Source organism: Terrapene carolina, unplaced genomic scaffold (genome assembly GCF_002925995.2).
Source record: "Terrapene carolina triunguis isolate 2854851 unplaced genomic scaffold, T_m_triunguis-2.0 Scaffold580, whole genome shotgun sequence".
NCBI lineage: Eukaryota > Metazoa > Chordata > Testudines > Emydidae > Terrapene > Terrapene triunguis.
The window spans coordinates 9,965,657-9,992,211 of record NW_020664931.1 but is presented as its reverse complement, the minus strand read 5'-3'; the positions used below and the strand labels follow the sequence as shown (position 1 = coordinate 9,992,211).

The 26,555-nt window shown below is 46.3% G+C and overlaps 1 protein-coding gene across 1 annotated transcript in view; it reads right to left on the bottom strand.

The window, feature by feature from the left end:
- TRIO (trio Rho guanine nucleotide exchange factor) overlaps positions 1 to 26,555 on the bottom strand; it is a 307,445-nt gene that overhangs the window by 107,546 nt on the left and 173,344 nt on the right. Inside the window, exons 30-32 of the mRNA XM_029913308.1 lie at positions 21,719 to 21,820; positions 8,714 to 8,856; positions 7,894 to 7,993 (exon numbers count right to left, since the gene is read on the bottom strand). Of these exons, the coding sequence (XP_029769168.1) occupies positions 7,894 to 7,993; positions 8,714 to 8,856; positions 21,719 to 21,820 (345 nt within the window). The remainder of the gene's footprint in view (positions 1 to 7,893; positions 7,994 to 8,713; positions 8,857 to 21,718; positions 21,821 to 26,555) is intronic.

Here is a 26,555-nt window from a genome sequence, read left to right as displayed (position 1 = left end):
CGGGGGAGCCGGCAGCCCGAGCCCCAGGGAGAGCGGGGCCGGGCAGTATGGGCTGGCAGCCCGAGCCCCGCCCCCGTCAGCGGGCGAGCCGGCAGCCCGAACCCCAGCCCGGGCCCCAGGAATTTGCCAAATCTCATCTAAAGCCAGAACCACAGCCCTCCTTGTTACCACCAGCCACAACCTCACCCGAAACTAGAGGTGGGTGAAAAATACCAAGCATTTTTCACAGAAAGTTTTGAATTTTTTTCACATTTTTCAAAATTCCCCAAGAAAAATTTACAAAAAACTGAAACGGAAAAATGGTCCATTTTCAAAAACTGTTTTCATGAAACATTTTTCTGATTTTTGAAAACCAAAAATGAATTTATTTTTATTCGAAACCATTTTTTTTTAAACAAAAGCCAAAAAAACATTTTACAGAAACATCTTTGGTTTCTGGTTTTTCTATGTTCGTTAAAAAAAGTTTCAATTAAAAATATTTTTCAGAGGTTCATAGATTCCGGGGCCTGGCAATTGGGGCATCCATCACACTGAGGAAATTTAAACTTAAATCCCTGAAAATATTCATTTTTAGGAGGGGGTTCACGAGATTTCACAATTTAGTGAAAGGGGTTCGCGGGCTGTTAAAGTTTGGGAACCACTGAACTATGGGGATATAAAATTTCAGGGTAGACATTTGCCTGGGCTCTGGGGACCCCCCTCCCGGCCCCCGCATGGGGTCCCAGAGCTGGGGCTCCAGCCCAAGTCTGAAAGTCTACACTGCAACTTTTTAGCCCTGCAGGCCGAGCCCCAGGAGCCCGAGTCAGCTGACTTAGGCCAGCTGCAGGTGTTTCACTGCAGTGAAGACATATCATCAGGTTACAACATGCCAATGCTGACACCACGTTCTCAGCTCTGCACAACATCTGCAGGTGAAGTTTGAGTGTGGTCTCTTTTCCACTGTGGTCAATAACAGCAGGAACTAAATTCTACTCCTTCTACCCATCTCATCTGGAAACACTAGCCATCACCATGGAAAATATAATTTTAAGAACATGAAAATATTTTCAACTTTTAACTGTCCAACATTTGAAACAACACCCATTAATATCCCCCACATTACCTTAACTGTTAGCCAATGTTTTTCTTTTTAAATTGTTTCTGCCCTTTATTCTCCTTAATGCACCTTATAAATGCAGATTCATCTTTAGCACTCAAACACAGTTGGAGAACAAAGGGTGTCTGTGATAAAGAGCACAGCTCAAGCAGCTGGTGTTGTACAGCTTTGGCAAGAATCTCTAGACTGGATGAGAGAGGAAAAGAAGACATGCCAGAAAGTGGAGACTGATTTACACTGATGAGGACATTAGGACTTCGAAAACACCTAAATCTCAGTTTAAGTTTCACAAGGGACTGTAAATATTCTGCGTAAATTCATCCTTTTCTCTCAAGAAACCCCTTATGTAAACTGCATTAGTAAGACCTGATGAAATAAATGATGAGGCTAAGTTTGAAACATGGGAGTTGCTGGAAAGACAGACGCAAGATGAGAAATGAAAACTAGGCACGGACAAACTCACATATCTTAAGAGGAAGGAAGTTCTTTTCATTAACAAACCTGCCAGGGGACATATTAACATCTTAATGTTATACACGATTTGCATTTTGTGCCTATTTTTTTTAAAAAAGGATATTTTCTGGTAGAAAAAAAATCTTATTAAATGGGCCAAATACACTCTTTATGTACATCTGATGAATTCAGTGCAGTTGCATCAAGAATGCATTTGACCTTCAATGCTGGAAACAATCACTACCCGACACAAATATGAGATGCCTATTAAAAGAAACCTTACACGTGTTCTAGTTAGACCATATCATCTTGCTTTATGTAACATCTTAACTCTACATATTTAAGAGTTCATAAAAAAGTAACTTTTTAGTGCAGAAAGCATAAAAGGTAAGTTTAGGTTTGGAAATAAGTGGTCTTGTATAGAATGTAATTGGTTTTGGTTTAGTATCCTCAGTACAAAAACAGACTATTTACAGTTTGGTAGGGTAGACAATCATCTTTGTTTTCAACTAGTCTTCTCTAAAGAGAAGACACGGGGAAAGCGGGAAGTTACAAAAACTCATCTTTTGAAGATCAGTTGTAGGTGGTTCTCTTTTGCCAGTTCTGAGCAGGAAAAAAGGAAACTGAACATCACTAATGGAAGCCCTTTCCCCCCTGCTTGTGCTAACTAATACACTAAGTACTTCCGGATCTCTCCTGCTGCCTCAATCTTTGTTGTCTTTCAAGAACTGCACACAAATATAAAGATGCTTGTAGATTAAAGCTAGTTTCACACAAAGTAGATTGCACGGAGCACTCTGCAAAGAGAAATTGCTTGATAAAGAAGGATTACAGAAGTCAAGATTTTTACTGAACGCTTACAAAATGTAGCCAGTATAACTAACTGTAATCCTAGCACTCTACATTGCCTCTCTTCCCACCCTGCCCCACCCAAACCCTCACTTACCCCTTCCATTTTCCATATGATTGTTTGAAATAGCATTTAATATCACTGCCAACTCAGTCACCATAAGCATGAAAAGTTCTGACATACCATTGCACAATATACTCTCATGCCTACACTTAATTTCCTCTGCATTAGGACCAGATGAAGGAACTTGGGAGATTTACATCATCTAAACTTCCAAGCCTGGTAAATGCTAAAAGATATTTTCAGGGTGCTACCAAAACTCTGTTCTAACCTTCATTTCAGCCACTAACGACTTGTCTACATTTGAGAGAGTAATTGATTACTATGCCCTTATTCAACTCAAATGCACCTCCCACCTGCCATACAAATTTATTGATAGGGAGATACAAATTGAAGTTACCTTGGTACCTAAGTAGTTAGCCAGCTGAGAGCCCCCTTCTGGCCCTTGAAATGCACTAGTTCCTACTCTGCAGCCTTCAGTCATCCAGGTGTGGATCACATGTGGAGACCAACTTCTGCTCACCCAAACAATGCCCTCTCTTCCTCTCAACAACAATCATCTCCCTTCCCCTGGCTATATTCCCTTCATGTATGCTGACCCCTGCCCTCAGTAATGCCCGTGCTCTGGTGGCTGTCCTCAGGAATGCAGTTTTCCTCAGGAGAAGGGCAGCTAGGAGAACCAGGGGCATTACTGAGCTGGGATGAAGATACTGCAGGAAGGGAAGAACGGTCAATGATTGCTGTCTTTTTTCCTGTATCAACAAGCAGATCATCAGTTGAGGAGCTGCAGAGTGGGAGGCAAACTAGATACTGGGTTGTCAGGAGACATTACTGAAGGGGCAAGGGGAAACAAAGCACTCAGCTGGGGGACTGAGGAGTTTGCTAAATACAGGAACCACTAGAGGCCAGCTAGTGCCAACGCAGCCCTAATGGGGAAGAAAGGCACCAATTCGGGCTGGGTAGTATGGATGTACTAAATTGTTCCTACAACTATTTTTTCCTATGTTACCAACAGATTTCCCTAGTGTAAGCATGTCCTAAGATTCCAGCATAAGTACTCAGACTGAGGGGGGAAAAAAAGATTGAAGTCTTTTATACGATTTTAAGTTATTCTCACTTGCACACACCTTTCCAAAGATCATATTAGCAAAACAAGGCTACAGGAAAAGGAGAAATTGCTCTAAAATCCTCTGTGAGCGTTCAAGTGTATGATTATGGAAACCCAAAAAGAGTGGGCAGCACTGCGCCCAGAGACCTGCCTAGAAGAAGTATGGAAAGACAAGGCTTTCGGACAGATCTCAAGGTCTGAGCATGCAACTGCAGCTCACTCCATATGGTCAAGTCTACACTACAATATTAAGTTGACCTAAGTTATGTTGACATATAGCCACCGCAGTAATTGAATCAGTTTTACATGTCCACACTACGCTTGTTGTGTCGGCAACGCGTGTCCTCACCAGGAGCACTTGCACCGATGTACCTGGGGCATTGTGGGATGGTTTCTGAAAGGCAACAACAGTCGATGTAAGCAATGCAAGGTCCACACTGACACTGCGTCAACCTAACTACGTCGACTTAAGTGCTACATCTCTCGCGGAGGTGGAGTTATTAAGTCGGTGGAGTGAGTGAGTTACTTCAGTAGTAGCTACATTTTAGTGTAGACGCTTACAGAGTTAGGTTGACATAAGTTGCATTAAGTCAGCCTACCTCTGTAGTGTAGGCCAAGCCTATGTATTCAGGAATTTGCCATGCCCTTCTCTCTTATCCTCTTAATTTGTGACCAGCTCATGTAGCTACCCTTCCTCAGACCCTCTCCCTAAAAGATCTTTCTATGGGGAAGGGAGGGGAAAATAGAGATGCTCTGGGCCAGCAATTTCAAAATAATACTGTCTGCAGAAGAAATGGAGAACAGCCAGGTATGTAAAACAAAATGTTTGGTTTAGATAAGGATTGTTCAATCCCTGTCAAACAAGTTTGGGAAGTGACGGTGTGTAGCTTAACGACCAAGAGCCAGCAGAGGCAGAATCAAACAAGTAACATGTTTTCTCTTCAGCGCAGAAGCTTTTTATTACAAACACCAAGGCACTTTTTATAGGCAGATTAAGGCAATACGGGATCCTAGGCCCACACTTAAACAGAAACCACAGTGCCTCTACCCATGCTTGGTGTGATAGCAATAAAGGCCATCCACAATAGCCATCAGCTAAGCTTAACGAGAACCTAAAGCCATCCGTTTCAGCTGGCAGGGGTCCTCTCTGCTCCAGACCATCACACTGACAGATCAGAGGGAGAACTCAGCCCCCACACAACTCGACAGAGGACCTGAGAGAGTGGTAACAGAGGCCTGGCCCCTCCCTTCTCCGGCCCCACCAGAGCCTCTTGCTGGGGTGGGGCTTCCTCAGGCCATCAGGTTTCCAGAGTTAAGCCACTATGGTGCTTGTTTTTTTTGAACCTCAGAGTTAAGTTATGGCCAAACAAATCCAAGTAAACACATCTGTAAAGGCTAGCTTGGATGCTTCCTAATCGTCTGTAGATTACAACGATTTCTAGTTTACCCTATGCTGCTGTCTAGCAAAAATGAAACAAATCCTTGCTTTCTGGTGAGCAGTTCATTGGATTCCATCGCGGTTACCACTAGTTTAATTGACACCGTTCATATTCAAACTGTGCGACAGCTTATTTGTTCTACTCAGAATGTATAAAAGAAAGGAATTGCATACAAATACAACTGGACAAAATGAGTGGTTTTAGTCACCTGTTGAGCAGCATGGCAGCATTTGCCATGTGGTTTTTGGTGTGATGTGATTTAAGAAGAGCACATAAATAAAATTATGTAACCAGACTGTTTGCATTGAAATCCCCTTCCAATCCCTGTCAGGCCTTGCTCTACTTCCACACTATATAACACGGAGTAGTTTCACCACCTGATTATGACTATTTTAAATTAGGTAAAATGTGTTTTACATGTTGATACTTTTAAGTAATCGGTTTCTAATTTAATGAAAATAACCCTAGTCTAAACTGTCTGTAAATTTAAATTTATAAATAAGCAGCTTTTTGGCTGAACTGCATTAAAAGTACCTAAAGTCTCAGCTCTCTACCCTCCTTTTTACTACCTCATTGTGTAAGTGATTTAAACATTAAAAAAAAAAAAAAAAGTTTTTAGGCTCAGAAATTATGTGCCAAGTTTCAGCCCCAAGTGGACTGTTACTAGCGAGTTACAAATCCATTAAATGAAATATATGTATTACTTATGATTCATATTCCTCACAGACTTCACTGGCCTCCTGCCTCATGTCCTTTCACTGTGCCTCATACTAAAATTATTTAAAAAAAAAAATTAGACTTTGGATTGCCTGATTGCAGGTTTTTTCTTTATCCAGAGGTAGTTTTGATTAACATTTCTAATCTGCATTTGGCTAATCCCTACACTTGAAAATCTGCACACAAAAAGGCAGCCTCTGCAATTTTTAGCAATGGTTTAATATCAGCATGCTGGAGTGAACTATCTTGTTAAGATTTTTTTCTTTTTACCTATTATACCAGACAACATTTTCAGTGCAAATACAAAAACTCAACAACTGTCAGAGTAAATTAAAGCGCCTTATTTTTGTCCTTTTTCTTTGTGTATTCAATAAATTATATAAGCAAGTCATTTGCAGTTGGACTCCTACTCAGCAATATGAATTAACGAGGTTCTACTGTGTTAACCCACCAAACCCAGATGCCATGCTGTCTCTGCTTTCCCAGTGTCTGGCTGAGAGAGGAACGAATATGAACAATGGCTGACTTGAAGCATATGCTGGACAATAAAAAGGTGATGCAATCCATTCCCAGCATAACCAAACGCCCTCTTTTGTTATTTATGATGTAGTATTCCCTAGAAAATTGGGTGGCTTATCTGTAGCCTCATTTCACAGCAATACTTCATGCATCATGTGAGAATTATTAAGAGGCTTGGCTGAATGAACGTCCCTCAGGATTTTCCTTAACATGTTGATTGCCTTCCACCCTATAACATCTGTGGAGAAACTTCTTACTAACAACCCACTTAACAGGCATTATAAACTCGAGCATAGGGGGGGATTGCTAAACATTATATCCTATAGCTCCAGGAGTTCACTTACACCAATACTCACTAAATCCTAGATTACACTCGTGCAGAAAAGCTTATAAGGTAGAAGTGCTTCTAAACACAGTTAGCCATTTCTCTAACCAACATAGAGAAGGAAAGATTATGTTTGAAGACTATACCATGCATTAGTCCTCTTCCTCAGTACATATCTATATATGAACCCTAGTATATACAGTACAGTTTTGTAAATGATGTATAGGTAGACACACGAGATCCAGCTTCTGCTCAAATTAGAATGTGGATTTTATCCAAATGGAAGAGGAAAATATCACAAACAAAAGCTGTTGAGACATTTCCCCCCCCCCCCCCCTTCTTACTTGAAAATACGTAGCAGGCTTCTGGCTAACAGTGTTAGTGCTCAGGTAGACACCAAGATCTATGAACTCTACAACCAATGACTACCAATTGCTGGCACAGTTGCAGCTAGTCAAAAAGTAGATTTTCCCCCCCCAGCAGATTCAATAAATATCAGCCCTAAGTATCTTTGAGGGAGCTGAACTTACCTCTTGCCTGCTTCCTTCTCTTCCTCATTTAGCAAAAAGTCTCAGTTGCCTGTAGACTTGAACTGTTGCATCGGTATAGAAACCCATGTCTTTGTGTGTGTGTGGGGGGGGGGGGGGGGGGGGGGGGGGGGAGGGGGAGAGAGACTCTAGGAGAAAAGAATTTTTTAAACACTCTTTTTAGAGCCCTCTCACCTAGCTGTCCTATGATGTCATTGATGATTTGCACACCTCTGCTTGGCTCAGATACACTCCACCCTATTCAATGACATTTAGACAGTTGGAAACCTTCACATTTTATAAAATATTTTTCTGTGCGGATATGAGCTGTTGGTAGACAGTGCCCTTTCAACGTTGATATTCCTATCTGACACAATAGCCAGTATTGCCTAGCTGTCACAAATGGCACAAGATATATTTTCAGAGAGATTAGGGACAACTTTGAAGGTTAATCTGATTTTACACATACACACAACAAAGGTCCCCTCTTTATCTTCACCATCATACATCCTTGGGTTAAAGTTATAAATGACTCTGGGATGGAGGAAAGGAATAGTATAAGTTAGGATAAATGAAAGCCTTGCCTAAAGGCTATGGTGTTAAACCAAAATAACCCATTGTCAAGGGACTAAAATGCATATTCTTTATTGCATGTAGCCAATCTGGGGGAAGGAAGACTGTCAGAAGTATGCTTCAGGGGAAACTACACACAGCTGGTGACACCTCAGTCTAAACTGTATGCCATTTGCTAAAAAAATAAAAATAAAAAATAAATGGAATATTACTTCATGTCTCTTACCTTATCACTGTCTAGTGTATTCTGGGAAGTTCGTGATGCAATTGAAATAGTATCAGGCTGGCTGCTGCCATCTCCCTGACTGTCCAGGTCCTCTCCATCTCTGCAAACATACAATCCAATTGTCAGAATTTGGTTAGCACATCTGTTTCAGAGGCTGCCAGTTCTTATCTGCAACCCTAATGGAAGGCATCCAGATATTACAGCAGTGGGTGCCTAAGACAGAGCAATTGATGACCTGCCTTGCACCCCAACATTTGCTTAATTACTTTGCTTTATACTGTAATATATAATGAACTGAGTTAACTATCTTTGTCCAACTTAAGCTGTATAAAAATACAGCAGCAGCCAACAACAAGGAACCTTGGTAAGAGACCAACTCCCCGCCCCCGGTAGCCATTTCACCAAAACTGCCAAGTGTGAAGTCTGGTTTAAACAAACAAGGAACTTGAGTAAAAAACACGTACTGTAAAAGTTTAATGAGTACATCTGGTCTATGCCCACCTCCTAGGCTGCTGAACATAACACTGACTTCAAACAACACATCCTTTTAGAACAGCACCACATAAAGATGCAAGGGAGCATTTAGAGCAGAGATTTGAACATGTACAGCACTGTGGTCAACTGGAGCTTAATTTACAAGGACCACACTTGAAGATAACACTAGCCAACGACGACTCCTATCTTGGCTTAAGTCACTGAATGCACTGAGAACACTGTGTTCCTTACAGAAAATTCCATCATTGCAGTTAAAATATGGCCTTCATGATGGGGCACTTAAAAAATGATCCCCATCTTCTTAATAAGTTATTCAAATTCTAACCTCCTTCCTTTCTGCTTAGTTGTTGGAGCTGTTTTGGGGATGTGGATTGGCTCTTTCAATGCTCCTTTCAGATGAATGGTTCTTTCTTGTATCACTTCCCGGATGTGCTTGATCCAGTCTTGTTTATTCTCTATACTGGAAGCCTTTAATATGCAAACAAACAAATGGACCATTATGGTTAAGAAGGCCTGTGTTCATAGTAAACCACACATACACACAGGGGAAAAGGCGTAAGTATGGTTTCACATATTTATTTTCAAAAATACTTTTAATGGAAAATTCCAGCTAGCTGTTCCCATTTTCAAATTCCACTATTTTCATTACCAATACTGTTTTATCAAAATATAAATCATTTCAGCTTTGCTTACTATATGTTTTCATAATGAAGCACCCTGAAACCCTAACCAAGGTCATGGCCCTATTGTGTTATAGCCTCTGTATGAATACATTGCAAGACGTGCGCGGTAATAGCAGCTTACAAATTAGTAACTGAGTAATAAATTCTGAGTGAAGTCTAACTGCATTTAAAGATATGCTGCCATTTCATAGAAAACCAACTCTTTTATTGAGATATTTAAGCTTCTGTGTTATGTTTTCTCTACACTTTTTCCATTTCTTGATGTTTGCATGAGAACAGGGTCATTGTTTAAGGGCCAGATTCTCAAGAACTGCCTCTAATTGAGCACCTGCATTTTTGTGGGTACAAACGCTATTTATGGCCACAAAGAAGGTCACTTAACATCTCAATTGAGCTGTTTGCAAGTGCAATTTATTTCAGACACAAAATTATAGACAAGGCTGAGGTCCTACTAAAATTTAGTTTCAAGCATTAGCCTGCAGCTCCTGCTTCCTCTCCCATCAGAATCATAAACCTCTAATACATCATAATTGTTTATTTAATTATATAAATTACATAAAGTTTCACAATGGGACTTCAGTTGGGGAAAAAGCTGCAGGAACAGCTGAACTGCAAGGACAAACGTTTCGTTTTTTGTTAAAACACAAACCAAAAAACCTCACCCTCCTCAAAAATAGAAGACAGGGAGATTTGTTTCCTTACAGTTTTCCATGAAGTGTAGCTCCTTTTGCAGCTACAATATCTGAAGCGCTACAAAGCTCCAACTTCGACAATTCAGAGTTACAGAGACATCTTTGTACAGAACAAGAAAAAAAAATTTGGCAGGGGCTAGTAACAAATGTCTGAAAAATAAAATGGCAAGGATGTCTTAAAATATCAGACACAGTTTTAATCAGATTATAAAAATATTTTCCAAAGAAAACCGTAAAAAACTTTTAAGATGTTGCAGGTAGCTGAGCCTTTCAAAACTTTACCTCAAAAAAAAAAAGGAACAAGAAACAAGTTGTTAAGTGTTTGAAATATAAATACAGGAGACCAGCCTCTGACTGGGTAGCTGCTAGTTGTGCCAAAAAAGGTTCGGAAGAGAGCTGGTGGACGGAAATGTTGAGTTGTCTGCTCTAATATCAATTTAGTGCCAAGGGCTTTTATGGTGCTAGACTTTCACATAGATTCTTTAATTAATTTCCACGTGGCAGTTGTTAAAAAAAAAATGCAAAACCCTTTTGTTGTCAGTCTAGTCATTCTGGACTTGTCTGATTTCTCACCCTCCAAACACAGTAAGAGTGAGTTTTTGTGTGGTTTCCAGGCCAATGCCTTATGACTAAAATTAAGTGCCTGTTATATAACATTTCATACTTGGATTTAATAATCAAGGGTTTTAATCCTCTTCACCCAATCAAGGGATGGATTAAGAACACAGCAGTTCCTGTGATAGCCACCATATGCTGTTACCATACAAATAATCCCTCAGATACTCCACTATAGGGTAACTGTCCTGTTGACTTAAAATAAATTTAAGCAGCAAATCTGATAACTTTTTGTTTTAAATTGGCAACCGCTGCATCCACCAACATTTTATCTCCATCAGAAGACACAAGAACTCCCGCCAGTCACTCTCTTCCCATCCAGCCTGCTCTGCCTGGGGCAGACTCCCCTTACTCTGAGGCACTCTTGCCTCCCTCCCTAGTAAGGGAGCTCATAGCAATTCTGAATTGGTTACAGTAACTCCTCCTGAAAAATGCTACTTTAAGCAAAATGATGTTAAGTGAATCCAATTTCCCCATAAGAATTAATGTAAATGGGGGGTAGAGGGGTTAGGTTATAGGGAAATTTTTTTCGTCAGACAAAAGATGTTACAGACACATACACACACACACACACACAATAAGGTTTAAATAAACAGTGTAATACAGTACACCTTGGTTGAGGTGGTGAAGTCAGAGGGTGGAAGAGGGTGGGATATTTCCCAGGGAATACATTGCTGCCAAATGATGAACTAGCACTTGGCTGAGCCCTCAAGGGTTAACGCATTGTTGTTAATGTAGCCTCACACGCCACGAGTGGAGGGAGGAGACGCAATAGACACATGGCAGTAGCTGCAAACATCCCCTGCAGAAACTGAATGTGATGATGAACCCACGCTATCCCATTGGAGTGCACCACTCCCTCCAGTTTCCAAAGAACCGGTGTGTGTGTGTGTGTCTGTGTGTGTGTCTGTGTGTGTGTCTGTGTGTTGCACATTGCCCCTTTAAGTACACTGACCCCACTCTAAGTACATTGCCTTTTTAAGTAGATGAGCAAGTTGAGACAGCAGCTGCTGGCAGCAAGCTCCCTCTGTCCTGAGCCCTGTTGTGCCCCCCCGCCAACTCTGTGGAGATGGGGTACAGGAGCGGGGGGTCAGGAGCAGCGGGAGGGAAACACCCTGACATTAGCACCATCCCCCTTCCGCACAGCAAGCAGGAGGCTCCGGGGAGCAGCTTCAAGGCAGAGGGCAGGAGCAGCACACGGCAGTGGGGGGAGGGACACCTGAACTGCCAGCAATTGATAGCCTGCTGGGTGGCTGCCGCACAGGGAACTTAGGGGAGCCGGGAGCTGATACGGAGGCTGCTGGGCCACCCTGGTTCCAAGCCCCCACCAGCTAGCTCCAACGGGCTGCTCTTCCTGCAAGCAGTGTACAAGCAAGTGGCTGTCAAACATCGTTATAAGGGAGCATTGCGCAACTTTAAACGAGCATGTTCTCTAATAGATCAGCGACGTAGCAACAAAACAACGTTAACCGGGATGACGCTAAGTGAGGAGTTACTGTATTACTTTATACTGTGCTACTATCCGCTACTTTGTCCCACTCCTGCATTTGAGACCTCTCAGGGCCAAATTACCCAATATTCTGATCGTTAGCTATTCCCACACCCACTCTCCAAAAGAGTATTTTTCCTACCCATGTGAATATTTCTATTTTTGTAACGTGAAAGATTTCCCTCCTGTCAACATAGTCTGATCTCAGGCCCCAACTCAGCCAGAGTTGGTGGTAGTGCCTTGTTCCACTCGGTGTCTACTACCAAGTGTTGGAACTCCATTGTATATTTAGCAACAACCTGGCATCCCTGCCACAATCCCTGAAGTGCAGCTTCGGCCACATACTCATGACTCGGGTCATCAAAGACCTCTGCCATAGCTCAAATGAAGTCTTCAAACAGCCCTAGAATGGGCTTGATTCTTCCAGGAGTGGAGACGCCCGAGACAGGGCCTTCCCAGTAAGGAGGCTGATATTAATCCCACTCGGGCTTGATCAGTGGGGTACAACTGTGGATGTAGTTGAAACAGGAGCCAACACTGATATAAGAACCCAGGAAATTTGTTGCAATCACCGTTGAACTTGCCAGGTGAGGGGAAGCTTGGGCTTGCAGGGAGCAGGGATCGCAGCTGATGGCAGCATGGCTTGAGCTTGCAGAACCACATTTTGTACTTGCAGGGAGGCAACCTGGGTTTGCAAGATCTGTAGGGCTCCCAGGTATCTCTGTCAGAGAGATATTGGCCTTTGTAGAATCCATGTTCACCGTATCAGCTCTAGTTCTCTTACTGTTGGGGTTGGAGTTGCTCAAACTGTCATGTGACTGGGACAGTGGTAGTCATGCCCAGTAGTTACAGCAGAAGTCAGACGCCAGGAATTGGAGCCCAGAGTCAGAACCAGAGTCAAAGGCCAGCTCTGACCCATGGCTCTGGCATGTGGAGTCCAAAATGAGGAATCGGAACTGTGGGTAAAAGACGGTTACTCACCGTTGTAACTGTTGTTCTTCGAGATGTGTTGCTCATATCCATTCCAATTAGGTGTGCGCGCGCCGCGTGCACGATCGTCGGAGAATTTTCTACCCTAGCAACACCCGGTGGGTCGGCTGTGGAGCCCCCTGGAGTGGCGCCTTCATGGCGCTGGATATATACCCCAGCCGACCCAGCGCCCCCTCAGTTCCTTCTTGCCGGTTACTCCGACAGTGGGGAAGGGGGGCGGGTTTGGAATGGATAGGAGCAACACATCTCGAAGAACAACAGTTACAACGGTGAGTAACCGTCTTTTCTTCTTTGAATGCTTGCTCATATCGATTCCAATTAGGTGACTCCCAAGCCCCACCTAGGTGGCGGGGTCGGAGTGAGACATTGCTGTGTGCAGAACCGCTGACCCAAAAGCAGCATCGTCTCTGGATTGTTGCACCAGCGCATAGTGAGCAGCAAATGTGTGGACCGATGACCAAACTGCAGCTCTACAAATGTCCTGGATCGGGACTTGAGCCAGGAAGGCAGTCGAGGAGGCCTGTGCCCTCGTGGAATGAGCGGTAAGGCGTGGCGTCGGTACACCGGCCAGGTCGTAACAAGCACGAATACAGGACGTGATCCAGGAGGACAGGCACTGTGAAGAGACCGGTAAGCCTTTCATCCGGTCGGCCACCGCAATGAAGAGTTGCGTCGTCTTCCTAAATGGCCTTGTACGGTCAATATAGAAGGCCAGGGCCCTGCGTACGTCCAAAGAATGCAAACGCTGGTCTTGACGAGTAGCGTGTGGTTTCGGATGGAAGGCCGGGAGAAATATATCCTGGTTCACGTGGAAAGGTGAAACCACCTTGGGAAGAAAGGCAGGGTGGGGGCGAAGCTGCACCTTGTCCTTATGGAACACAGTGTATGGGGGCTCGGACGTAAGCGCTCTGAGTTCAGAAACGCGCCGTGCTGAGGTGATGGCTACAAGGAAGGCTGTCTTCCAGGATAGGTACAGGAGGGAACAGGTAGCCAATGGTTCGAACGGAGGCCCCGTGAGCTTGGAAAGAACCAGGTTAAGGTCCCATGTTGGCACGGGCTGGCGTTGCTGCGGGTACAGCCGGTCTAAGCCCTTGAGGAATCTAACGACCATCGGGTTAGAGAAGACCGAGGAAGCGAGTTCTCCTGGGTGGAATCCTGAAATAGCGGCGAGGTGAACTCTGATTAAAGATAACGCCAGGCCCTGCTGTTTTAGGTATAGGAGATACTCAAGTATGAGAGGAATAGGCGCCCGCAAGGGGGACGTAGCTCGTTGCTCGCACCAACAGGAGAACCGTTTCCACTTTGCTAAGTAAGTGGTCCGTGTAGAGGGCTTTCTACTTCCCAGCAGAATCTGCTGGACGGGCTGCGAGCATTGCCGCTCTGTCCGATTCAGCCATGGAGCATCCACGCTGTGAGGTGGAGCGATTGCAGGTCGGGGTGACACAGCCGGCCGTGGTCCTGAGAGATGAGATCGGGACATAAGGGAAGCGTGATCGGTGTTTGAACCGACAGCTCCAACAGTGTGGTGTACCAGTGCTGTCTCGGCCAAGCTGGAGCGACTAGAATTACCCGTGCATGGTCTCTGCGGAGCTTGAGCAGTACCCTGTGGACCAGTGGAAATGGAGGGAACGCGTAGAACAGGTGGTCTTTCCAGGTTAGGAAGAACGCGTCCGATAGAGAGCCCAGCGCTCGCCCTTGTAGGGAGCAGTATGCCTGACACTTCCTGTTGGATCGAGACGCAAACAGGTCGACCTGGGGAAATCCCCACCTCTGGAAGACGGAATAGATGATGTCCGGACGAATTGACCACTTGTGCGTCTGGAAGGACCTGCTGAGACGGTCCGCCAGCGTATTCTGGACTCCAGGAAGGAACGATGCCATGAGATGTATCGAGTGGGCGATGCAGAAGTCCCACAGGCGAATGGCCTCTTGGCATAGGAGAGATGAGTGGGCTCCGCCTTGCTTGTTGATGTAAAACATGGCCGTGGTGTTGTCCGTGAGAACCAACACGCAACGGCCCTGTAGGAGATTGAGAAAAGTCTGGCAAGCCAGGCGCACCGCCATCAGCTCGCGAACATTGATGTGTAGGGCTAGCTGGGGTGCGGTCCACAAGCCCTGAGTATGGTGCTCCCCGAGGTGAGCGCCCCATCCTAGAGATGAAGAGTCCGTGACCAGGTGCAGGGAGGGTTGAGGGGCATGAAACGGCACTCCTGCGCAAACCGCCCTGCGATCCAACCACCAGGTGAGGGAGGTCAGGACCGAATTCGGAACCGTGACCACCATGTTTAGGTTGTGCCGATGAGGACGGTACACCGATGATACCCAGGTCTGAAGTGGGCGAAGCCGCAGTCTGGCATGCCTGGTTACGTAAGTACACGAGGCCATGTGACCCAACAGGGCGAGGCACGACCTTATCGTGGTAACCGGAAATGTCCTGAGCCCTTGGATGACGCTTGTGATGGTATGAAAGCGATTGTCTGGCAGAATGGCTCGGGCACGTCTGGAGTCTAGGATTGCTCCAATGAATTCTATCCTCTGGGTTGGCACTAGAGTGGACTTCTCTCTGTTGAGTAGAATGCCCAGCTCGTGGAAAGTTTGTGTCACTATGTGGACGTGAGCTTGAACTTGGTCTCTGGTGCGGCCGCGTACCAGCCAGTTGTCCAAATACGGGAACACCTGTACCCCTTGTCGACGAAGGTATGCCGCGACGACCGCCACACACTTTGTGAACACTCTGGGAGCCGAGGACCAGCCGAAGGGGAGGACTGCAAATTGGTAGTGCACCATGTTTACTACAAATCGCAGGAAGCGCCTGTGAGGCGGATAGATTGCTATATGGAAATATGCGTCCTTCATGTCGAGGGCGGCGAACCAGTCTCCAGGATCCACGGAAGGGATAATGGTCCCCAATGATACCATGCGGAACTTCAACTTTACTATGAATTTGTTGAGTCCGCGCAAGTCTAAGATGGGCCGTAGACCTCCTTTTGACTTGGGGATCAGGAAGTAGCGGGAATAAAACCCCCTGCCCCTTAACTCTGGTGGAACCTCCTCTATGGCCCCCATAGAGAGGAGCCCAAAAACCTCCTGTGTAAGGAGTTGCTCGTGAGAAGGGTCCCTGAAGAGGGACGGGGAGGGGGGGGACGAGGAAAACTGGAGAGCGTATCCCCTCTCCACCGTGCGAAGGACCCAACTGTCCGAGGTTATAAGGGACCAAGCACGGTGGAAACGGGAGAGGCGATCCCGAAAGGGGGGAGTTGGATCCTGGGTACTGGTTGTGGTGCCGTCCTCGACCGCACCTTCAAAAGTTCTGCCTAGGGCCTGAAGGTGGCCTAGGCGGTCCCTGGTTTTGAGCCGGTTGAGGGCCGGTCGACCTTCGCCTACCACCTCGACCCCGCCTTCTGGCAAAGTCCTGTCTCGGGCGAGGCGGGGGAGGGTAGAACCTCTGAGGCTGGGGCCTGAAGGGTCTGCGCTGAGGCCCTGGGACATGCATCCCCAGGGAGCGCATCATTGTCCTTGAGTCCTTAAGGTTCGGGAGCCGAGAGTCCGTCTTCTCGGAAAACAGGCCCTGGCCCTCAAAGGGTAGATCCTGCAGGGTCTGCTGCAGTTCTGGCGGCAAGCCTGACACCTGGAGCCAAGAGATTCGCCGCATGGCTATACCCGAGGCCAGAGTTCTAGCGGCCGAGTCTGCAATATCTAAGGAGGCCTGTAAGGAGGTACGTGCCACCCTCTTACCCTCCTCTACTAAGGCCCCGAACTCTTCCCTTGATTCTTGGGGGACCAGTTCTTTAAATTTCCCCATCGATGTCCAGGAATTGAAATTATAGCGGCTTAAGAGCGCCTGTTGGTTGGCCGCTCTAAGTTGTAGCCCTCCCGCCGAATAAACCTTGCGTCCAAACAAATCGAAGCGCTTAGCGTCCTTCGATTTGGGCGCTGCAGCCTGCTGGCCGTGGCGCTCCCGTGCATTCACTGACAACACCACCAGTGAGCACGGTTGGGGATGGGTATAAAGGTACTCGTGGTCCTTGGAGGGAACGAAGTACTTTCTTTCCACCCTTCTGGCTGTGGGTGGAATAGAGGCAGGGGTTTGCCAGATCGTAGTGGCATTAGCCTGGATGGTACGTATGAGCGGTAACGCCACTCTGGATGGGGCATCAGCTGAGAGGATGCTCACCACCGGGTCCTGTACCTCCACGATCTCCTCCGCCTGGAGGTCCATATTGCGCGCCACCCGGCGCAATAGGTCCTGGTGGACCCGAAGGTCTATAGGGGGCGGGCCCGTGGCGGTTGTGCCCGCCACCGCCTCGTCGGGGGAAGATGAGGAGGATGCCTCCGGTGGCAAGGGGTCTAATGGCGGGTCCTGCTCCAGGGGTTCGTGACGCTGGGCATCGCCTGACCCTGGGTCCAGGGCCGCAGTAGGTGTAGGCACGGGAGCCTCCATTCCCCCTGGGGGAGGGCGGGAGATGGTGGCCTCCGGGGCCCTGGGCTCGGAACGTGCCGAGCGAGAGGCTGATGGTGGTGGAGCCCCCTGCGCCTGATGATAGGCCCACGGAGTCCAAAAGGACCAGTGCGCAGGTCCCTGTGCAGGGTCCTCGGTCGCCTCCTGCCAATGGCCCAAATCAGCCGTAGCCGCCTGACCCTGAGGAGGGTACGCCGACCTGGAGGCCCGCTCGGAGGAGCGAGATGCCGATCTCGAGGGCCAAGGCGGTGCCGAACGCGACGAAACCGGCTCCGGATGGTACGGTGCCGATCGGTGCCGGTCATAAAAAGGGAAATAAAAACAACCCAGGAAACTACAGACCAGTTAGTTTAACTTCTGTGCCAGGGAAGATAATGGAGCAAGTAATTAAGGAAATCATCTGCAAACACTTGGAAGGTGGTAAGGTGATAGGGAACAGCCAGCATGGATTTGTAAAGAACAAATCATGTCAAACCAATCTGATAGCTTTCTTCGATAGGATAACGAGTCTTGTGGATAAGGGAGAAGCTGTGGATGTGGTATACCTAGACTTTAGTAAGGCATTTGATACGGTCTCGCATGATATTCTTATCGACAAACTAGGCAAATACAATTTAGATGGGGCTACTATAAGGTGGGTGCATAACTGGCTGGATAACCGTACTCAGAGAGTTGTTATTAATGGTTCCCAATCCTGCTGGAAAGGCATAACGAGTGGGGTTCCGCAGGGGTCTGTTTTGGGACCGGCTCTGTTCAATATCTTCATTAACGACTTAGATATTGGTATAGAAAGTACGATTATTAAGTTTGCGGATGATACCAAACTGGGAGGGATTGCAACTGCTTTGGAGGACAGGGTCATAATTCAAAATGATCTGGACAAATTGGAGAAATGGTCTGAGTTAAACAGGATGAAGTTTAACAAAGACAAATGCAAAGTGCTCCACTTAGGAAGAAAAAATCAGTTTCACACATACAGAATGGGAAGAGACTGTCTAGGAAGGAGTACGGCAGAAAGGGATCTAGGGGTTATAGTGGACCACAAGCTAAATATGAGTCAACAGTGTGATGCTGTTGCAAAAAAAGCAAACGTGATTCTGGGATGTATTAACAGGTGTGTTGTGAGCAAGACACGAGAAGTCATTCTTCCGCTCTACTCTGCTCTGGTTAGGCCTCAGCTGGAGTATTGTGTCCAGTTCTGGGCACCGCATTTCAAGAAAGATGTGGAGAAATTGGAAAGGGTCCAGAGAAGAGCAACAAGAATGATTAAAGGTCTTGAGAACATGACCTATGAAGCAAGGCTGAAAGAATTGGGTTTGTTTAGTTTGGAAAAGAGAAGACTGAGAGGGGACATGATAGCAGTTTTCAGGTATCTAAAAGGGTGTCATAAGGAGGAGGGAGAAAACTTGTTCACCTTAGCCTCTGAGGATAGAACAAGAAGCAATGGGCTTAAACTGCAGCAAGGGAGGTCTAGGTTGGACATTAGGAAAAAGTTCCTAACTGTCAGGGTGGTTAAACACTGGAATAAATTGCCTAGGGAGGTTGTGGAATCTCCATCTCTGGAGATATTTAAGAGTAGGTTAGATAAATGTCTATCAGGGATGGTCTAGACAGTATTTGGTCCTGCCATGCGGGCAGGGGACTGGACTCGATGACCTCTCGAGGTCCCTTCCAGTCCTAGAATCTATGAATCTATGAATCTATAAGGGGATCGGTCCCTGCGCGGTGCCGGTGAGCGGTGCCGGGATCAGGATCGGTGCCGGTAGCCGCGTCGGTGCCGAGAACCGGACCTTGAGCGGGACGACGACCGCGACGAGAGCTGGTACCGGGAGCGGCCCCTGGAAGTCGAGCGGCGCTCATACCGGTGCCGAGAACTACGCCTGGAGTCCGATCGGTGCCGATGATCGCGACGGTGCCGAGACGTAGAGCGGTGCCGCGAAGAGGATCTTGGCCGCGAGTACGACCGGTGCCGAGGTGATAGTCGGCGCCGGGACTGCGAGCGGCGTCGGGACCTGCTCCGAGACCTGGAGCGGTGCCGAGAGTCCACGGCCGGAGACGGTGGGCGCACCAGGGCAGGCTTGCCCCTGGATTGCACTGCGCAGGGAGCCAACGGGTGCCGGAAGTTGAGACGGTGCCGGCTCCGTGAGGGCAATAAGGTCTCTCGCCGTCGCAAATGTCTAGGGGTGGAAGGGAGACAAGGCTCCACCATCGACCGAGGTGGTGATACAGTCCGCATCGGACTCAACGGCCTCGGTGCCGGAGTCGACGGTGTGGCCGGCACCTGCTTTTGGCGGTCCAAAGGCGGACACGGCTCTACCCCCGGCACCGGGGGAGCCGGCGTCTTCAGGACAGCAATGTCCTGCGCCTTACGGGCTTTCTTGTGGCCCAGAGATAGGGACCGGCGCCGAGTCCCTTGAGGCGGGCGCGGTGCCGAAGTCGGCCGGTGCCGTGAGGACTTGTCTGCAGTACCGGTCGGAGCCGCCGGAGCGCTGCGCACCAAGGCGCTCGGTGCCGGGGCTGGGCGCGCCGAGGGAGGATCCGGGCTAAGTGCCGCCTCCATTAGGAGCTGCTGAAGTCTAAAGTCCCGCTCCTTTCTTGTTCGTGGCTTGAAGGCCTTACAGACGGGACACTTATCTGCCTGATGGGATTCTCCAAGGCACTTCAGACAGGAGTTATGCGGGTCACTCGTTGGCATAGGCTTAGCGCAGGATGCGCACTGCTTAAAGCCAGGAGCCTTGGGCATGAGCCCGGCTGTGAGCCGGGGGAAAAGGGGGGAGAACAACCCCCTTAACCCCCGCTAACTATTTACAACTATAACGAAGTAAAATGAATAACTATCTGAAGAATTTAACAACTATAACAGAACTATCTACACTAATTAGAAGGATAAGCTAGGGAGAGTGGAGAACAGCTATGCCGCGCTCCACAGTTCCAACGACCGTCAGGGGCGGTAAGAAGGAACTGAGGGGGCGCTGGGTCGGCTGGGGTATATATCCAGCGCCATGAAGGCGCCACTCCAGGGGGCTCCACAGCCAACCCACTGGGTGTTGCTAGGGTAGAAAATTCTCCGACGATCGTGCACGCAGCGCGCGCACACCTAATTGGAATCGATATGAGCAAGCACTCGAAGAAGAAGACCAGGTTACCTGGAGTGAGGCAAGGGCAAGGCTGGGGCCAAGGCAGGAGCAGGGCTGGGAACAAGCAGGCACAGTCTATTGCAGCTGTGGACAAATGTTTTGAGCAGCCACTAAACTGCTGCTGCTGGGCTTAAGAGCCAGTCTGCTGACTCTTCCCACCAATTAGGTTGTGTAGCCAATCAGGCAGCTTACTACAGGCCAGCTGTGTTCATTAGGTTGCCTAGAGACTCGCTCTGCTGCAGGCCTTGCTTTCTGATGCTCCCTAGATTCACAATTTACAGGTTGTTCTTTCAGTTTAGAGCTCACAGCCTGGTTCTCAAAAGGCTTGTCATAGCACCTCTATCTCTGGTTTAATCCAAGAACGATCTTCAGCACTATCACAATGCCGCCTGCTCATGTTTATCAGACTTCTGTCCGGTGGGAGGACACGTCTCGTGGAACCTGGGCATTATGACCAGCACTTACAGCTCTGCTAGCTGCTGAAGTCCTCTTCGCTGTTCCCCCTCTGAAACGTTGCTCAGTTCTCTTGTAGTACTGGCACCTCTCAGAGATGCAGGATAAATAATAGAGGCTGCTTTCCCCAGTGTTCACCCATTCACACACAACACTCTACTCGGCTTTAGGCAGATCAGGCTTAAACATCGTTTAACACTTCCTTCGCAGCATTTCACATCTTTCCTTTACTAGCAGGCTACAGTAGGAGTCACATCTTCCACATTGCTCATCGTGCACAAGATTAGCCTAGTTAGGATAATATTACCCAAACGTGGGAATTGCTACATTAGATTGGATTAGTTATCTATCTAGTAGAGCACACCGTCCATCAGCAAGCAGTAACAGTTACAAAGCACAACAAACCCTATAACTGATAGTTATGGAATAGCCTGTCCATGGGTTTATTTCTTCCTGACTCCATCAGTTGGCGGCTGGCTTAAATTCTCAAGCAAGAGGATTTAAATCCCAACAGGAAAGCAAAGTAAACAAATTAAACAGCTTTCCACTCTTCTCAAATTTACAGGAGAGAACAAGATTGCTTATTCCTTGGTGGGCTGCACAGACTCTCCCAGTATCTAAAGGACCATTAAGATTTAATATACACCACCCCTAATTAAGGTTAAGGTAAGTTTACCTGGCACAAGAGGCTGTCCATCCATAGGCAAACAATTTCACAGAGGTTATTTTTTGTTTGTTTTAAACAGCAATGTATAAAGATCTACAGTCAAGCAACTGATATAGGAAGCATAAATGCCTCCCTGAAAAATTACCTTAAGCACAATTTTGTTGTCAGAAGTTGGTGTCCTTCCTACCCACAGTGCAAATTTGCAAGGATCTCCTTCTACGTGCTCTGTGACACCCAGCTCTGAAGTCTGGAAGTGAAAAAAATTGGTTAGGACTCTATGATAATTTTTGCACCGTATCCACAGAAAGACAACTATTCCACTAAGCTGAACATATACTCCTAAATCACTCTGCGCATTCAAAAGTTCCTCTCCACTTTGGCATTTTTGAGAACCCCATCTGTTGGCTTTTTTGCTTAGAAATAAAACAATTTTCAGCAAACTGCTTCCAACATTGGTATACAACGTAATAAATATGTGGTTACACCACCAAATAACATGTCAGAAATTCAATGTTCTGATTTTTCACCCAAATCCTCATTACTCTATTCAAAGTGTCAGTTTCTCAGGCTAGAAGTCAAGCAGCTGCTGTCCTCACTTATTTCAGTTAGAGATAATGGCAATTATTACAGCAGGTAAGGGATAATATTCTTGCCTGGAAATCATGGATTAACAAGAGGAAGTTTTTTCTTTATGTTTAAAATTCTAATCTCCTTTCTACCTAAGAAATCACTTCTAATGTGTTTCCTTCCCTCTGCAATAATGGAAGCGATCCAGAAATTGCATGACCTTGGAGGTGAACTTGGGAGGTTACTTACAGTAAGTAACCGCCAAGTTCATTTCCAAGTAACTGTGGTTCTTCAAGATGTGATGCAGATGTGTATGCCAAGTAGGTGTGCGCGCACACCGGAGCCAGAGATTTTTGCCTAGCAGTTTCTGTAGAGGGGTGGCATTCATCCTCATGGCTGTGGCCCCTCCCCGGATACATGAGGCGATGCCGCCCCAATCCCTCAGTTCCTGTTCACTGAACATCCAATAATGTGTTTTTTCTTTCCAATTGGAGTATGATCTAAAATGTCAATTAGTTTCTCCTTTAGCAATACAAAATAGGATTTAATCCAAGGGGACTAGCAAATAAATTAGGAAATACAAATCAAACTGCAAGATGCCTGACTCTTTAAATGTCAAAGGTGAGGGTTCTGAATTGTTATGTAGGGTCATGACTTAAGTGTAAGTAACAAAGTAAATTGTTAAATGCATAATGGAAACTCTATCTTCACACACACACACACACACACACGGAGACAAAGCACTATTAGCATATACACAATGACTGTAGCGTGCACTGGATAGCCAGAGCATGGGAGGCACTATTTTTTTCTAGTAGCATTTCAACACTACTTGCTTTTGTGGCCTTGGTCAAATCAGTTAGACTCACTGCTTTGTCATCCACATCTGTAAACTTGGTCTTTTTTACCTCATAAGGGTGTTTAATGTTTGTAAAGCACTTTTATTTCAAACAAAGTGTAAAATATATTTCATTGATCTAGGAACAATCTTTGCATGTGCCAACATGCTGTACAGTGCAAATACTGAAGGGTATATTAACAAGTTACATCACAATTAAAAAATATCAGAAAAGTATTTTTAAGTGAACTTTAAAAAGTCATTAATATAAGTGATACTTGGAAAAGCAATCCTCTGGGTGCCATAGGGACATTGGTGTTGAAAAGCCCCATCCTCAGATACTGCTCAGAGGATAGAAATATTAGAAAGAAATCAGATAATTTATACAGGGTACTGGCAGAAATATAAACATGAAATAGACTATTTGAAGAAAAGAACAATAAAACCTAGTAATACAGAAGTCCACTGCTTGTCTCAAACTAAGACAAGAAATGGAATAATTTATATTCAGCAGCAAGTTCTGAGTATAAGTTTTAGTTATTAAGACAACAACTTGAATTCTAGTCAAGTTTTAAAAAATAATTTAGAAGGACTGTAGTTTCAGGTACTGCACTTGCTTCCAAGTCCTGCCAATTTTTATAAATTTACAAATCACATTTTTCTATATTTTTAAATTAATGTCTCTCCTCCATCTACTCCAAGAAACTGCTTATTCATAAAGTGCTGTAAGGTGTACCATGTGAAACTGAAATAAAAGGAAAATATATTTTTTTCCTCCAACCCCTTTCAGTTGTTTGACAGTAATTCAGTTATTACTTGTCACAATACTGGATAAAAAACAGTTGCATGTTTTTCAGGTGGTGGCATTCCTTTAATTTCACTTTTTGTTGAGTTACATGTAGTAATTAAGTAATCAATCCTCTGATTTTGAGACAAGCAATGTACTTTTGTATTACTGGGGGGTGAGGGTAGTGGGTTTGCTCTCTTTCTTCAACTTAATCCCCAGAGTATTATCTTGACGATATCCTCATTAGATCTGGTTAGAAAATGCCGTCATGGAAAATTACAACAAAAACAAAAAAAGATTTTTGTCAAAAATTTCCAGGGAAAATATCAACTTTCTGTCTAAATATCTGAAATAGAAAATAATCAGCTTTCAGCAGAATTTTTTTTTAATTTTTCTATGAAAATTCAACATTTTCCATGGAAAGGAAACACGGTGTGAAAAGTTTTCCACAGAACACTGAGGTTTTTGACAAAACCAATGTAAACAGAACATTTTCCATAAGCCCTAATCCTAGTTCTGCCTTTAAGATTAACATTTCCATAAGCACACAGAAATGTTTCCCTCTCATAGGTTAATAATGGCAAAGGCCAGATGGTTATGATGTGGGATTGCACAGCAGGAAGACAATACACCAGGGGTGGGCAAACTACGGCCCGCGGGCCACATCCGACCCGTGGGACCGTCCTGCCCGTCCCCTGAGCTCCTGGCTCGGGAGGCTAGCCCCAGGCCCCTCCCCTGCTGTCCCCCCACCCCCACCCCCGCAGCCTCAGCTTGCTCACTCCGCCACCAGCGCAATGCTCTGGGCGGTGGGGCTGTGAGCTCCTGGGGCAGCGCAGCTGCAGAGCCCGGCCTGACCCGGTCTCTGTGCTGCGTGGTGGCAGCGGCGTGGCCTGGCTCGAGCCGGGTGGTGTGGCTGTAGTGCTGCCAGCCACCGGTGCTCCAGGCAGCGCGGTAAGGGGGCATGGAGCAGGGGGGGTTGGATAGAGGGCAGGGGAGTTCGGGGTGGTGGTCAGGGGACAGGGGTGTGGATAGGGGTCGGGGCGGGGGGAATAGAGGGTTGAATGGGGATACGGGTCCCGGGGGGGGCAGTAGGAAGGATGGGGGTTGGATGGGGCGGCAGGGGGCAGGCAGGGGACAGGGAGAAGGGGTGGTTGGATGGGGCAGGGGTCCCGGGGGGGCCGTTAGGAATGAGAGGAGGGGCTGGATGGGGCGGTGGAAGTCCGGGGGCAGTCAGGGTACAGGGAGCGGGAGTGTGTGGGTGGGGCAGGGGTCCCAGAAGGGCCGTCAGGAAACAGGGGGGTTGGATGGGGCAGGAGTCGGAGGGGGGGGCAGATAGAAGGTGGGGGCTGGCCACGACCCCCTCCCCAACCGGTCCTCCATACAATTTACGAAACCCGATGCGGCCCTCAAGCCAAAAAGTTTGCCCGCCTCTGCAATACACTGTCTATTCCTAGCAAGTGTGAAAAATCTGGCAGCCTCACCGATGCATCCAGGTATAAACTCTTAACACATCTGTTTCTTTGACATGTACAAGATAGTTAATTTCACACAGAAAGTGCTGACATTTCACAGGGAAGCTGACAGAACACTATTTATATGTATGGCTTTTAAGATCAAAACAAGCAGAAGTTGTTGTAGGACTTGGAGCTCTATCATACAACCCTGTTCTCTGACTCCAAACTCTTATTACATTTTCAATCTGTTCCTCCAGTTAGATCTTGAAGTTTTTTTTTTTTTTAATTTACTTGATGCATTCTATATCCGATATCAGGCAGGATTGCTGTACAGCAACACGAACTCCAGCTTACTCTCTTTACTCGGCACAGAGCAACATGAGAACATCAACACTGGGCAGGAAGCAGAGCTCTGGGATTGTTTTAGACGTTAGCACTAATGACGAATCCCATTTTGTTCCCTAACATTTCATTACTGACATTTAGGTGGGTCAGAAGTTGACTTTATGCGGTTCAATGGGTTAATACACCAGCTTCTCATCCCTAAAAACTTCAAATCAAACCACAGTTTAGATCACAAAAGAGAGAGTTTGGTTGTCTCAATAGAGGTCCTACAGATTGCGATGACTGGCAGGCTGTGCCCTCAGGATGTTCTGAAGACAAGGATAGCAGGGGTGAGCTTTTTTTGTTTTTGGTACGTCACAACTGAGGCACAGTGACAGTTTTTGGTACGTGTAAGGAAGCAGTTTTCACAGTGTTTTCCCAGCAACCACTCTGGCTCTGAAAGCTACTAAGAGAAGCTGGGAACTGAAATGACAACCTTGCAAGAGCCAGAGTTTATTTTTCAGTACTTGTCCTACATGTGGCTCTTATTCCCAGATAAAGCCTTAGCAGCTGAGATCACCTGAGGTGCTCAAACTTATGATTTCCCGGTGTCAGCTTCACGTGGGCAACAAAGTAGACTGTGCTCAATGAGGGCATTTGTTACCAGCCTCACTTCAAAGCTGATGTTTAGGACATGTTGTAGTTATTCTCCAAGTCTTTTCCAGAGGGAAGGATTAACAGGTGAGTGGGGCTGATAGGAGTGTGGCGTAGATAGGGTAGGAACTGAGAGAATACGTCTTACTTTTTGAACCATGGTCTGCATTATTGATTTAGACTAGGGCTGCCAAAGAAAGTGAGTTACTTATCTACCTTATGCTCCGTTTAAAAATCCCAGTCTCAGTTCTGTAACCTTTATAAATCTGGCCAAAGCATATGATAAGGGCATTTTTAGAAATTAAAACAGTGATTTATGTTTACATCTTTCCAATAGACCATAAACAGAACTATCTGG